Below are 15,784 nucleotides of genomic sequence, written 5' to 3'. Positions count from 1 at the left end.
AAAAACTATGGCATGTGCTCAACTCTAATTATGGACTGGAGAATGGCGAGGGGAACAGTTGTAGGCAAAAGGAAAAACTAGAGCTTTAGATATCAGCATGGACCGAATCTGTAAGAAACTACACCTACTATTGCCCTCATAAATTACTTGTTAGATTCTGTGCTTTATAGAGGACTGGATGCTGCTTCAGCCTTTCAGGATGGAATATTAACAATATCTTTATCTCAAAAATTTTTCTTTAACCCAGCTACAGGCATAACTGATATGCCTGAACTGGTACAAATTGGTACAAACTGAATTGGTCACTTTCCTTCTCCTCCCCCACCTTTGTCAATGCTTCCTTATGCAGTAGGTTTATGGTATATTTTAAAATATTACTCTAATTCATCTAAAGGTTTGCATGTCAAGAGATATGCTTCTGTGAGAAATTTCTTATGACAAAGCATGTACTGATAGATAAATGGTAATGCCTGTTAGGATCACTGTTAAGTTCTTCAAAACCAGCAATGTAATAAATTAAAAATACAAAACAATTAGAATCTGTAGATTTGCTGTATGATGTGCACGGGGCTTATACTGCTTTAAATAGGTATCTGTATGTTTCATTGCCTTTGCAAATCCCTGTGCAATCCCATGTCATCAGAATAGGCAGGCTTTTTGACCTTGTAGAAGTTTTGTGTGGAGAAACAAGGAGGAGGAGAAATCCCTCAATGTCAGCGTATGTTTTAAGATATTGTGAGCCCTTGCAGTTTCTGCTTAAGCCAGTGGAGTTGAAGTGAGGTAACCACCTTGGTTTTGTCCCCCACGCTGGTGTTCTTGCTCCTGCTCCGAGGCACACCTAATCCAATAGCTTTGTTCTTTCTGCTGGCGAGCTTGATGTTGGTGCAGAATCTGCTATAAGCTATCTGTTCTCAATGCTTGTAAAGAAAACCTGAAGATTTGTGGCGTTACATAGCTACTGCTGAGAGTAGCTGGGAGGCAAGATGTTTTTCTTTTGAAGAGTGAGCAAAACTGCTGATGCATCCTGCAGGACGTTCAGATTGCCTCCATCACTAAGGATGGAAGGCCTCAGAAGTGTTTACATGTCATAGGTGTTCAGAAGTTAAATCTGACAACTGTTGTTTTCAGATGGAGAACAAAAGTAGAGAGTTCAAGGGACTTGCTAGAAATTGCACAGGAAGTCTGTAGCAGGGTATGGAACTGAACTCGCATCTCTCAAATTATGTGCCAATGCTCCTTTTGCTTTAATGTGTTTTCTGCGAGGTATGAGAGGAAAAAAGTTTAATTATAAGTGGTTATGTCTGAAAAAACAGTCATTTTAAAGAATTGGGGTTTTTTTAACTCTAAAATACAAATGATAGATAAATGGTAGTATCTTTAATTTTAGTATCTTCCATATGTTGTACATTTAGTAGGTACTGAAAACCGTGACATATCCTGTCATACTGATTATATTGGACTAATCATTAATATATTAGCATAGCATATGGCTTAAAAAATATTTAAGGTCAGAAAACTAATGTGGTCATTAAGAATAATTTTCAATTATGGACTCAAAGTTTAAATACTTAAATATGAGGTCTAATGTTGAGCCATTCCTACAGCTAGTAGCAGCAATTTTTCAAAAATTAGATGCTCAGCTTTAGCGTATGGAAATTTTGAGCAAGAACTTTGTGCTTAAGCAACCATACTGTGCCTCATAATCTCTTCATAGTTTTCTTGACAACTAGACTTTTTTCAATGCAAATAGAGTATAGAGACAGGAACTAAGTGAAATCGATGCACCTGTGAGAATCTCAGATTTACAGGCCATTCTAATTTTCCTGTTGGTTCTAGGAACAAGAGAATTAGTCAAAATTAAGAAAGTCAAGTAAAACACTTGCCTTGCATTTTATATAGAATAGAAAGTTGTGGTTATTGTTCCTTAAACTGTACCAAGGAATAGAAAATTCTTGTTTGAAAATGACAGTGTTTCTAAGTTGCTAAACGTGGCCAGGACTTCAGGATTTCGACAAGATGATGTTTGTGCTCGATTGTATAAGATGACAATTTTGACAGACGTAGAGAGGGAGCTAAAGGATTAAAATATTGACTTCCCTTTAGTGAATAGCGAATTCTTCTCCCATAGGGCATGTTGGCAGGCTGCTGAATTTTCAGGTATACTTGCTGGTTTACCTTTTAAGCAGATTACAGAGCTGAAATAGACTTTATTTGCAGTGACTTGCAGAACAAGACTGAACACATGGAAAGAATTTATGGTTATTCTAGTTGCCCTGTGGGATCTTAGATGCGGAAAATTCTCTCTAGATGAGGATTTCTCTCTGAAGTGATTGGAAATAACCTGGAAAGTTCTTTAATATCCTTCTTGCAGAAATGGTATGCTTCATCCTGTTGCCTCTGTTGCAGCAAAGGAATGTAGGTTTACTAGATAGGCATTGTGTATGAGATAGTACCATCCACCGTTCTTGTCCCATGGAAGTTCTCAGGTGTAAGCTGCCTAGAAATAATGTGTTAAAGGGCCTATAGTAACAGTTGGGAAGCAAATGTTACACTGGGTTTTGTTGTTGTTTCTTGGGCTTTTGCTTGGAAGAGAACTATTTCCTCTAATTACTTACTAGCACGGCACTGAGAGTGAGCCTGCCAAACAATTTCAGCAGAACTGGCGTTAGTTGGGACTTTTCCTAGACCTTGAAACCAAACCTGAAACTGTAAGCCTACTGTAACAACCACAGAAATGAATTAGCTTGAAAGTTTTTTATTTAAGTTGAGGTGATTATTTCCAGAAAGCTTCATGTACAAGAACAAAGATAGTTTCTGAAGTGTCCTCAAAAGCGATATGGTCTGGTGGTTATTTATTATTCTAATATTATTCTTCAGGTTGTTTTAAAGTTATTATTTAATTTGCTATCCGATGAGTAAGTACAATTATCCTGACTTTATATACCTCAGTCTATCCATCTGAAGAGTTTGTTTCCCGAAGGCTATATAAGGAGTTCATGCCGAGGCCTAGAATAAAATGTTAGATCCCCAGTCCTGCAATTAGGCCATACACTGTTCTTTATAGCAAAATAATTCATGACTCAGCCACCTAATTGCAGTGGGACTTCCAAAAAGCTCTTTAACATCTACTCATTTATAAAAACGATGTAAAGGCTTTTTTTAGTTGGGAGTTGTTGCTTAAGTAATTAAATCCTTAAACAATATAGTTTACAAAGCTGAATATTAAATGCAATTAATTGGTAAACTGGAATTACTTGTTTGCATCAGAACGGTGGGGGGATTTACAGCTGTTCTGTATGGATTTACCCGAGAAGCTGTGACAGTTTCTGTTAGACAGAAAACTTTGCAGAAACCTACTTATTTGTAGATTTACATGTGTGTCTCCTGACACATTCTAGGCATGCATACAGGTATAGGCACATCTTCATTGCAGGACTCCATGAAAAAAGATACAGCTCTGCAAACTGAGCCCCTGCTGTTGATTTAACTCCTGATGTTAACATTTTTAAAGCTACCAAAATATAAGGTTTGGAAAAAGTGAAATCCCTTCTTTGCCGGAATTTCTTAAGACAGGGTGCTAATTGCTTTAGAAGTATGTATATATTTTTCCTGCTGCTTTGATTCAAGAGTTGGAACCTTTCAAGAAAGGGTTAAGATTATTTGTTTTCCCCTTGACAATTTTGTGGCCTTGCTTCCTCTCCTCCTGGTGTTTGAGAGGCTCAGAATCGGACTAGGGAACACTGTGTGTCTTTTCTTATCCTCTGAAGCTAATGTGAGTTTTAACTATTGAGGATTCTGCATTAAACATCCAAGGAATTGTGTAAGAGGGATAAGAAAAAGTATTGATAGTTACACTTGGAATGTGTGCTTTCTCTAGATGATGAAGCTTCTAGTTCAAGTTATGACAGATTTTACTGCAGGCAATCACAGCCTGCAAGTTATTTTACAAAATAATGTTTAGTAATATTTATGTATGAATTTGTAAACAATCAAATAGATTTAACTGTTATTTCTGATATTTATTTCATATTGCCTGGGATTCTTTTACTTTTATATTTTAACATGATTCTTACCACAGATTTTTTGTAAGTCTAAAATGAAGAATTATTTTAACTGACCTTCTGATATTATTTGCATCATCATTGTCCCTAATATCTTTATCCCTGAAATTACTTTTTGAAATACTATTAAAAGTCCCAGAAATACATTATTAAAAAAAAAAAAATCCAAAAACCAGCAGGGAAGAAACCTTGCATGTAGAAGAAGGTAATAATGGTGGTTTACTACTGGTGATATCTTTTATATTTCAGTGGTCCCAATATTTAACATATAAAGCTAGAAATCATACATCTTTCCATAAACTTCAACAGGACTTAAGCTAATTATAAGAAATAGTGTTTAAGAATACAAGTTTTTGTCTTAATTTGTTTTTATTATATAGAAATTAGAAAAGATGCAACATTTCCAGAATGTGAAATTAGAAAGCAGGAACCCGTTAGGACTTCTTAATGTCTTCTCTTTTACCGGTCCAACGCTCTTCTTCTCAGTCCCCCCTCAGTTTAGGGGTGCTAGGCAATCTCTAGCAGAGTTTAAGGTAGTCAGTTTATTAGCCTTGGTATACATAATTTTTTAAATTCTTGCTTTTTTTTTTGTTCTTAATTTTTATTATTGTTACTGAATGTCATCTTTGTTTTTATCTTTATCCAATGACAACTCTCATGAGAAATTTGAAAAGTACCTTGTGAAAGAGATTCAGATGTGATGTCAGGTACTGCCCATGTTTTTCTCTTTCTGAATAAGATTGGTAGTAATAAAAATGGGAGGTAAAAATCTCTGAAAATCACTTACGTACCATTCATCTTGAAGGTTTCAAAATGTTTTAAGCTGTTATTCAAAGTATACACATTAAACAGAAATGTGAATGATTGTGCCATGTGATGTAAGATAAAATACAGGAACTAATTATCACTTTGTGATATGTAAGACTCTGTGGTTAGTGGTGCATAGCTGGGCCACATAAAGCACTTAAGGTCCATGTATTTATGGATTTCCCATGGCCATGGTATCCACGCTCAGGAAAACTGAGGGAATTACTGTGGACTGTTGGTCCCAGAAGCTTTTTAAAGATGGATAACAGGGTGGGTTTTAGCACTGCATCAAGTTGTCTGGGTCTGGGAAATACAAGCTGGTTGTCTTTTATGGAGTAATGACAGTGTCTTGCCAGTAGTGATATCCTGGATATGATGGTATTTGATTGTGCACCGGTGTCTTTCATGGGGCTATAAAAGACTGCAGTCGTATTATCTCTTCAGGAGTTGCCACTGCTCAGTATCTGTCATGATGAAGCACAGGACAGTGAGATCATTTAAACAGAGTGAAGTACCTTGTTCTCTAAACGTGTTCTGCAAACACGTGTAATTGGTCTTGCAAAAATTTTTTCCTGAAGAAAAGTCGAGCCTTCCCGTGCTGCGTTTGAGTCTGTTTCTTACAGGCTCTGCTATGATGTTTGCCCTAGAATACATACTGTGCTGCACTGAGACAGAGGAAACCTGCAGCAGTTCTCATTTTCAGGTGGCCCTCATGCTTTTCATTAGGAATGATCCGTGCTGCTCAAAGCTTTTCAGCAGTCATTAGAAAACTGGATTTTCCTGCTGCAGGAACGAGGAGCAGGACTGTGCCAGTTCCCCAGTGCTTTGGGGGCAGACAGGGGGAGATGGGCTGCACAGAAAGGCAAAACCTCTGCCCAGCTTCCATAGCGCGCTGAGCTGCCCTCTCATGCATCCTTTGATGGCAGCAGCAGTCTGGCTTTTCAGGTCTCTGATATAGATGGTGGGTCTTTAGCCTCTTGTGCTCCACTGAAAATATTTGTGAGTAGATTAGATCCTAGTTGAAGCTTTTGGCAGGATTTTTGAATTCCTATGTTTGATTTTTGCAGTTATATGGAAGGGTTCTGCATCGCTACTTGGGCATTGCAAGGCAGCTCTTTTTTCATTTGCAGGGAAGCTGTTTTCCTCTTGGGTCACTGAAATTCAGGGTGAAAAGCCTGTGGGGAAGAGATGTTCCTCTTCCCTTCAGATTTCATTAGAATCATGTAATTCCGCCACATCTGAGAAATCACCCGTTCCCATTGCGGGCCTGTGCTGCTGCACATCACCTCAGCAGCGGGTGTGCCAACATCTGGCTGGTCCAAAGCTCTGTGAATCCTGAGTGGAGACTCCAGGGATGGGCAGAAGTCATCTCTGGCGAGATCAGTAGCCATGGTAAGGAGAGCTTTGAGCCAGAGGTCTCCCCCGTATTCATCAGAAATCATTTTTTTCAGGATACTAAGTGGGGCAGAAAATTCTGGCAGTGTTGGGAGGTAAAGGGTAGAAAGCCAGCTTGAATTTCAGAGCTTGTAGAGCTTGATTTAGCTGAGAGCTAGGGTTTCCATGATGTGTTACCAGAACCCAAAAGCTGGGAGATACGAGGTGGAGACCTTTATGGACTCTGAAGACAAGCAGGGGCTGGAACCACTACATGGAACCACACAGTTTCTGTAAAGGTCTATTGGTTCACACACAGTCAATCCATCATCATCATCATATTTGGAGAACACAATGCACAAACATCTGGTCTGGCTCTCCCATACTTAAGTATATGTATTTTTATGTATTTTATATTTATATATACTTTATATGTATAAAGTCTCACAGAATATACATCTATTAAAAGTATTTTCTCTGTAAAGTTGACTACTCAAAATTTAGGTAATACAAGGATGTATTTTGCAAGAGCAACTTTATTTTTGCCCTATGAGGAGGTATTTGCTAAGATGACCTAATGAGAGTTTTGCAGAAACACTGTCTTACACAATTTAATGTTGTAAAGTGGTTATTGGACAAGTCTGGGTTGTAAGGTGAATAAGGCTGTAGGATTCCTGTCTCATTTTAAGTCGTGAAGGTAGGTAGTGAGTAGGGTAAATGCAAGAGGCAAAAGCAGGAAAGAGCAATAGAGAAATGCTTCTATCTGTTCCACCTAATAGCTCCTAGGTGGTCCTGTGCAAATAAAGTAAATCAGACTTTTCACATCTCTCCTGTCAGCTCATCAGTTATTCTTTTTGTTCTACAGTACGAAACATCACTATTTCCACTGTTCCACTTCCCAGGTACTGAGTACTCATAGTAAACAGATTTTCAGATATTTAGTTGCCCAGCTTTTCTAGGGTTCCTAAGCCTTTAAAAGGTTTTGAGTGTTTCAGTGGAATCTGCAACAAGTGTGGGGTGTTCTTCTCGTGTTTTTTCAACAAATTGGAATGATCTTGCAGAGCGAGAAGAGAGGTGATCTTGTGTTTTAATTCTGGTTCATGTACTTCTTCACTGAATGCTTCTCAAGTGGCTGCTTTGAATTTCTCAATTTTTCCCACTGGTAAAATTGCGAAGTTGCAGAATACCTGGAGGAGCTGGCAGGGGGAAGTTTGGGGCCCTCAGATACCAAGAAATGCAGTGAAGGTATACTGGATTCCATTTTCAGTGAAGGGTTTTTAATGCTGCACTCCAAATACAGTAGACACATGCATCTGAACAAGAAAGACAAAAAGAAATATTGAGTTGCTGTCTTATCTGTTGAATGCCATTCATCTTATGTAATTAAAGACTATGCTAACATGTGTTTAAACGCGGGAGGACAGATTTCAAAATGCTTGTGTGTATTTTGGTACTTAATTAATGGCAGCTTAGCTCTTGCAAGAGTTCCAAAGGTATCATTGTGTTAAATACTGTATATCCACAGAGTAAGAAATGGAGTGTATCTCTTCAGATGGTAAACAAGGACAGGATAAATGGTGAAAGTGAGGGGAATTCTCTACGGTTATTGACCACAGCCCTAGACTGTGGATTAAATTTCAACTGCGTCTTATGATACAATTGGACCAATTTTTGGTACTGTTGTGGTGGCATAAGAGTTGCTGAGGTGGTTTGAGACGTTACAGCCCTTTTATCCTTTCTGACTCTGTGGGAGCCCACCGTCCCTGCAGTAGAGCCAACAGGAACGCGTCGGTTCCCTGTTTCAGTGCTGAGTCTTGGCAGCTGAGTTTTATCATGGCTGGTAGGTTGGACCAAGTTACTGGATGTTTTCCTCAACCAGCTGAGGTGCGTGCACCAGGTCTGCTCTGCTGCCCTGCCTGGGAGGCAGGGCGGGCAGGAGGAAGGGATGAAGGAGTAATCGGTGGCTTAAGGACGGTGACATCTTCAACTGCTGCAGGTGTCAGCTATGACTGTGGTCTGCCCACAGCTCAGTCTTACTCAAGTGCTTTGACTCGAAGCAGTACTACCAAGCTAATATGAAGTAGAAAATTGGTTTAAATTAAGGGAGAACTATCTTGTTTCTCTTAGATATTCATTTCATTTAAGTGCTAAAAGCCACAATCAGTTTTTCTTTCAGTCCTTGTTGCTTTTGTGACAAAACCCATGCAGGAGTATTTTGAAAGCAGGTGCAGTGTTTTCTTCTCTGCTATGGTAAATATGTGAGTTTTAAACCTGACCGATCACTTATTTAGTTCCATGTCTGAAGAAGGGTTTTTGCATGTGAGGATGAAAAAAAAAAAAAAAGGCCAGGCAGACATTTTAACTTTTAAAAAAATTTGGCAAGGATCTTATCACAAGGAGAGGTGCAAAGTAATCAATTCCTTCATAGCATATATGATCTATTGTGCTGTGCAAGTTGATTATGAAGCAGAACTGTGATAGTACTGCCTGGAACTTAGCTTTTTTTGTTTGTTTGTTTTTCTTTTCAGCATGTTTAACTGGCATAACGATGTGAGTGCTGCAAGGGAGAGTTACACATTCTGTACTAGCTAATACCTGGTTTTATATAACAATACTTTTGTGTGTATACAGTAATTGAAGTGGGCTATGTTTCCTGAAATTTCAAATGAATTTACTGGCCCTTTGGTTTTCTCCCTGTTATTGTTAATCCATATATATTAACCAAAGAGAAATGTACCTTTGAAAGGGCAAGTGGTGCACGCCTATCACCAGCAGGAAATACAACCTGTGCAGGGAGAAGGATGATGTAAAGTTGAAGGGAGAGTTGGACATCCATCCTGTTCTCACACCCTGAGACTGCCAACATAGGACATATTATTATATTCTTAGTTTTTGTAGTGTGCAAGTGTTCCTCACAGATTTCCTGGTGGGAAAGAAAATTCAGAGGAAGAAACATTCCTGACAGCTCGAAGAAAGGTCTGAGGGGAAGAGATGTGCAACAAATGGGCAAAACATTTTTTCACCGTAAAATTTTAAGATCATCCAAATGTCTCTTTCCTGTTGGGTCCATACTGATTGCACTTAGATGTTTACATTTAGAACGTTGCCCTTTTAAACATGTAATTATTGCTGTTGTTTTTGTTGTTTGTCTTTTCAACTGTAGGTATGAGAAGGTGCCAGTAATTCTGGTTGGTAACAAAGTGGACCTGGAAAGTGAGAGAGAAGTATCATCGAGTGAAGGCAGAGCCTTAGCTGAAGAATGGGGCTGCCCTTTTATGGAGACCTCTGCTAAAAGTAAAACAATGGTGGATGAGCTCTTTGCGGAAATTGTTAGACAAATGAACTATGCAGCACAGCCAGACAAAGATGATCCATGCTGTTCTGCATGTAATATACAATAGCATTAAAAATGACCTAAACTGGACTTAATTTGCAGAAATTTTGTAAGGTGGTAAAACTGTCTACTTCACTTCCTGGTTTGTGGGTCACTTGAAATACATCTGCAGTGAAGTAGCAACGTTAACTCAGAGCTGAGCATTGGAAGTCAATCACTGACTCTGAATATAATTGAGTTAAACGACCACATCTCACCCGGTTTTTCCCTTTGAGCACCTGCAATTTTATGGCCCAGCCAGTTGATCTACAGGGTCGTTCCAGTCAAGCATATGTGTGTTGTCATGTCAGACAGCAACAACAGCAACTATTTCCGAAGAGGCTGGAAAACTTTTGGAAATGGGGAAAAAAAAAGCAGTGGAGAGAACATCTCTGAAGACAGTTCACAACTAGCATAAGTGCGAAAGGAGAGCCAAGTCTTTTGGTGTCTAATTACCGTGCTTCAGGACGTGCGCTATCACTTGTGGCCAAGTTTGTTCAGTCAAATATGTTGATTTCACCAGAATTTCTGACAGTGTTAGAGGAAGAGGCTACCAGAGACCTATATAGTTTGGATTTTTTTCAAAATTGATGCTATTATTTCTACACTTTATCCCACATCTTGAAACAGAAAACATCGCATCAGTGTGTGAAATGAGGGGCAAGATCTGAAAACAAATGATGAGTGAAGAAACTGTCTGGCATTGGAATGTTTTAAATCTTTCGTTTTGCTGCTCAAAAATGGAGGATTTCTTCAGGTTTTGGTCTGCAAAAAGCCAAACAAACCCTCTGTTTACAAAGCAGGAAGCATCTTTCTTTATCACTTTACTGAACCAGGAGGAAGCAACTGTGACGAAAAAAATTGCTGAGCCTTACTAACAAGGAACACTTTAGTAGATTAACTAGTACCATCTTGTAAGGAAAATTAAGCCATGTTGCATCCATATGTTCCCTTCTGCAGAAACCTCGTGGGACAGTATGAACATCTTGCATTTTTAAGTTTGTTAAAGACAACAGTTTTTCTTGCCTTTAAGGGCTACGTTCTCTGGTGTGATCCCGAACTAACCTTTGAAAATCAAGTTTGCTATTCGATAGCTTTAATGTTGAAAACTTAAATTGAATAACCATGTGAGATCATTTGGTTCAGAGGTGAAATAGTTACGGTTTTAATTCCTTAGGTGAGTGTGGAAATGGCTCTTTAATTGCCTGACACACTATTCAAAGGTTGCCCCAATTATTGGAGTGTTAAATGGTGGGAGCAAATATTTTATTTTGAAAGGATGCTCGAGCTCTGACTTGCTAGTTTCATAGCAGTGAAGTATTTATCATTTGCATGACTAATGGCACAGAAATACCTATTCCGAAGTCTTACAATCAAAGTATAGAAGAGTTTTCAATCACAATGTTTAGATTTTAAATGCTGGAGAGATTGTCTTGAGCTGGATATTTTATAGGTAAAATTGGCCATAAAAATACAAAGTCACTGAGCCTGTGGTCTAAATAACACCATGCATTTATTAGTTTTTCAATCTTGTGCAGTAACAGTGTAGTTCCTTGTGTTTAAACGAGTGAAATCAGGGGTGCTGGGCTGTGTGTGTGTGTTGCGCGTGTATGTGTGTGTGTATATGGCCCTTAGAAATGCTGTAATTGGAGTTAGGTTCGAGAGTTTTGCCTCCATCTGCAGAACTTCCTGAAAACGCTCTCATCTGCTACAAAGGAAACTTGAGCACTTGCCTTGCAGATTTTCATACGTAAATATCCTTAACATTTTGAATTATAGTTCAGTGGATGATAACTAAAGGAAATCACGTTAATGGAAGAGAACTGGCCATCTCTGCCCTTAGTCTTTCAAGACCTTTCCACAACCAATGTATCAGAGGGCACTAGATGTCACAAAGCATTAAGCCTTACTAGAACGTAAATGTAGCCCATTTCCCATCTACCTTGCAGAGCTTTCGTTACTGTACTTTGTTCTCTTAGGGAGATAGGCACACCGTTGATTTCTGGCATCTGAATGCCCATTTTGGGTGCTCTGAATCGCCCTCCTAGAGGCACCTACCTCTTTCCGCTGACTATATAGCAAACTTAGGCTTTTAACTTTGGTCCTGAGAGTCACACAACTTAGATGCCTAAACTAGATGGTATGAATGTTCTCTTCCCCCCCGCCCACCCAATGTATCAGCCACCATGCTTAAGCAAGATGCGAGATGTTGAATTAATGATATTTCAATGTTTAAAATATCTAAATTAGAAAACAGTTTCTTGAGAAGTACAACTTGTCTGTAAAACAGCTTGTCAGTGTGAGATCCACTGCATAAGCACTCAAAAAAAAAAAAAAAAACACACAAAAAAAAAAAACAAAACAAAACCAAACACAAATTTGAAACTGAGTTGGAAGTGCATGTTATGCAATGTTATTTACAGAGGTGTTCAAATCTTACCTCATAGATTCATAGAATGGTTTGGGTTGGAAAGGACCTTCAAAGGTCATCTAGTCCAACCTCCCTGCAAGGAGCAGGGTCATGCCTGACTAGATCAGGTTGCTCAGAGCCTCATCCAGCCTGGCCTTGAACAAACTGTTCATCAACCGAGAAAACGGCATGGAGTACAACATGAACAGCCTAACATGAAGTTCCTAACATAAAGCAGATGGGCTTTTGATATAGGAAAAATTGCACAGTAAAATTTTTAACAGAAAATATTTACAAAAATATCTCCCAGTCTTGTTTCTTCATTACACTTTTACATTTTAAAAAACGTAGACCATGTGTAAGCTACCACACAACATGGCGGCGGGGGGGAAAGCGTAAGTGTTGTTTTCCATTGTACAGTTCTGAGGAAGTAGTTATGCACTATTTGTATTTCCACTAATGTGAAGATAGTGGAGCTTGAATCAATGACAGTTGCACTTGACAGAGATTTTTTCAAATTATAGGAGTAGCAGAAAGGGAGGTAAGGGAGCCACGCAGCAGCTGCGTGGCCGCTCTGCGGGAGTCATTGGTCTTGGGTCACCGTTTCATTTGCACCCTGACAGGATTACCGGTTATCGTATTTGAAAGTTTCTTATGACATGCCTTAAAATATTATGATTTGTTCCAAAGACCCACTTTTCCTTTGGCTGTTCTTGTAGAGCTTTGTATTTTTCTACAAAGACAGCATTTATCCAGTTTTGTTGGTTTTTTTTAAATGTTGCAACTTTTATTCTTTTAAGCTATGATAGTGAGAGCAACTGTTTCCTCTTTCCCTTAAAAATACACACACAAACTACTCAAAGCAAACAAACCAGAATCAGATCAAGAGTATTAAACACAATTGCATTGTTTTTTTGTTTTCTTTTGTATTTTCCTGTCATGTCCATCCCCCCGCCTGCCCCTTCAGAGCATCAGAAAAATTTCGGTGACATTTTCTTTTCTGGTTCTAGCCTCTCCCTAACCCCAGTGCTACAGTTGCCATTACGTTTCTGTGGGAAAACTACTGGTATTTGCTTTCCTGTATAGAATGTTGCCTAAAGATGTCAGCCATTTGGTTGGGGGGTTTTGTGCATGTTTGGTTTTTATTTTTTTAATTTTTTTTTTTTTTTTACCAGTGTGCCATCAAAGCACTGGTTAGGCTTTAATTGTGAAACTTTACAACAAAAGAAAATGTTTAACAACTGCAGGAGGCTTTTATCTGCATTGTTGTGCATCTGTTAATTCTTGATCAGGGTTTGAAGAAAGACTGAAGTGGGTTCTGGAATCAGGCTTAACGCTGTTGATTTGGAGTTTCCTGGGGGTGAATTAATGTATTTTGCAGTTAATTGTTGAGCTCTAATACAACTGGCAAATTAAAATGGGGCAACAGTTTGTTTTGTAACAATGTCAGTTGTTTAAACCTTGATGTTTCAAATAAAACAAGAATTGTACATAGACTCAATGCAAACTCAGCAGTTGTATTTGGAGTTAAATTATTTTAACAAATAAATTTATTTAATGAAACCTCCCTTGCATTTCCTGTATTGTCCATTTTGATTTGATCAAAAAGTTCATCCAAAGCTGACTAGGGCTACCCAGTAATTTCAGACAACGCTGTCAACTGTTTGTGGTTCAGCTAAATATTTCTTGCCAGAGTGATCTTCTGGTACAAATTAAATAGCAATAAGTAAAAAACAAATATACTTCCATATTTTATGGATGGCTGCATGTTGTGATTTAAGTTATAAGCTTGATAAGGAACCATGGCAAAGGATTTTTTTTGTTTGCTTATTTTCTTAGAGGGATATACATTGACAACAGTCAGTAAAACTCAGTATTTGACAAAATATGGCTGTTGCTATGGCAAGAGAATGATGCTTACTGTAAAATAAAATAAAATTCTGTATTGGGCAATATATTGTATAATTAATATGCAGTACTTCTTTTGTAACACTGAAGTTGCAAAGGGTTAAAAGAAGGACTGTTTGTTATATCAGCTGTTCAATTGATGAGTGTTTTGCAGGCTTTCAGCACCCTACAAAAGGAATTAGTGTTAGAAAGAATTTCAGATACAATTAGTGTTGCAGAGATTTATAAATGAACAGTTGAGCTAGTGCTAACAGGATTATTCTAGCTAATTGGCACTGATCAGCAGTTACATTTTAGTCATGCCACTATTACTAAAATACCCTGTTTTCAGTAACGATGGGTGCTTTGTGGTCTCTTGTTTTCGTGTCATTCGTGCCATAAGGAGCAAGAAGCCTGAGCCTGGCACATCTTAAAAGCTCCTAATTGTATGGATAATATAGAAGGCTGACACATACTGCTAGCTTTATGGTTTTAATTTGCCCCTTCATTCTATAAACCAGTTTCAGGCGAAGTTTTACTGATGGGTTCTTGCAGTCCTGTTAATTGAGTAATATCCTTTTGTTTCACCTGAGAAGATATCTGTACAGGAACAATAGGAATTCGCTGGGCTCTTCAAACCAGTTCAAAAAATGCCAGTGTTGACGTGTGCTGTTTTCAAATACTGAAAAACTCAAACTTTGAATATTGTACTCTTAACAAATGCCTTCCCTGGGCCTGTTTCATTTGCAGCTATTGCAGGAAACTTGTTGACTCTGAGAAAGCTTTCTAAAATTTTTTAATTGGAAATAAACGTCTTATTATCTGTCCTTCACGGGTATCAGCCTTACTGGATCACCAATCTTTAGTCACTTCTTCTGTTGCTTGACCAGGGCATCACTGGACTGCATCTTCTATCCCAGGTTACCTTCAGTAGCATTCTCTCTCTTGCTGTTTGCCTGCTGCCTTGTGGTTTCTTCTCCATTGACAAAGCATCCTTTTTCTGAGAGCAGAAATAATTATTCTGAAATTGCTGACAACTGATTTTATTGCTCTGGCTCATGTGCACCTACCCAGTATGTAGCAGTGTCTTCCTTTTGCAGGCACCAACTTGATCCTTCTCTATGAACAAACGTAAATTTCCAGTTTCCACTGGCTCTGTTTGGATGCGCTAGCACCTTAGCCAGTCGTCGTATTATATCGAACCCCTATTTTGCCATAAAACCTGCAGAAAGACCTTTTCTGTTTATCTGTGCTAATTGCAGTCACTGACTTTGCAGAAATTTTGAGCTGCAGGCTTCTCATCTTTCTTCATGGGGAGGCCAGTTAATGCCTGTGTGAATACGTCGGGATTTTGAATCTGGTTGTTACTTATTTGGGCTTTGGTCATCTGATGGTTGACACAACATGTTTTTCTTACTTTCTCACACTGGAGGTAGAAAGTATCAAGTTAGTGTAGCATTTAAAATGTCTTTATTTTTTTGCCTCTGCTCCTATAATTAGACCCATCATGTGGTCTTTTAGTATTTTCAAACAGCACTTTTACTTGAAAGGTGACTATAAAAGCACTGTCTTAATAGTTGGACTGCCTAACTGTATTGAGAGTTGTATCTGTGCAAGCTTTACTAGATTTTGTGCCTGTTTGCCTAGCAAAACCAACCCAGCTTGGAAGCAGAACTGGTGTTGCTGCAGCTCTTTCTCTGAGACGCAGACCAGGCAGAGCCCACAGCGATGTTCGGATGGTGGGTTGCGTTTACAGGCTGGATTGGAAGTGGGTGGACGGAAAAGCAACATTGCTGTGAACCAGGCACCATGCGATACTGGAATTGCTAATGGCCAATCTTCATCCCACTCTGCTGGAACTGTTTTTCTGTG

General features: G+C 38.7%; 1 protein-coding gene across 1 annotated transcript in view; it reads left to right on the top strand.

Moving 5' to 3' along the window:
• Nucleotides 1–13,588, top strand: part of RAP2A (RAP2A, member of RAS oncogene family) — a 32,302-nt gene extending 18,714 nt beyond the window's left edge. Inside the window, exon 2 of the mRNA XM_086771290.1 lies at nucleotides 9,406–13,588. Coding sequence (XP_086627416.1) covers nucleotides 9,406–9,643 — 238 coding nt within the window. The 3' untranslated portion in view covers nucleotides 9,644–13,588. The remainder of the gene's footprint in view (nucleotides 1–9,405) is intronic.
• The last annotated feature ends 2,196 nt before the right edge of the window (nucleotides 13,589–15,784 follow it).

This window comes from Chlamydotis macqueenii, chromosome 1 (assembly GCF_036417535.1).
Source record: "Chlamydotis macqueenii isolate bChlMac1 chromosome 1, bChlMac1.mat, whole genome shotgun sequence".
Taxonomy (NCBI): Eukaryota; Metazoa; Chordata; class Aves; order Otidiformes; family Otididae; genus Chlamydotis; species Chlamydotis macqueenii.
Note: the sequence above shows the minus strand (reverse complement) of the source record. Positions and strands in the feature narration are given on the sequence as shown.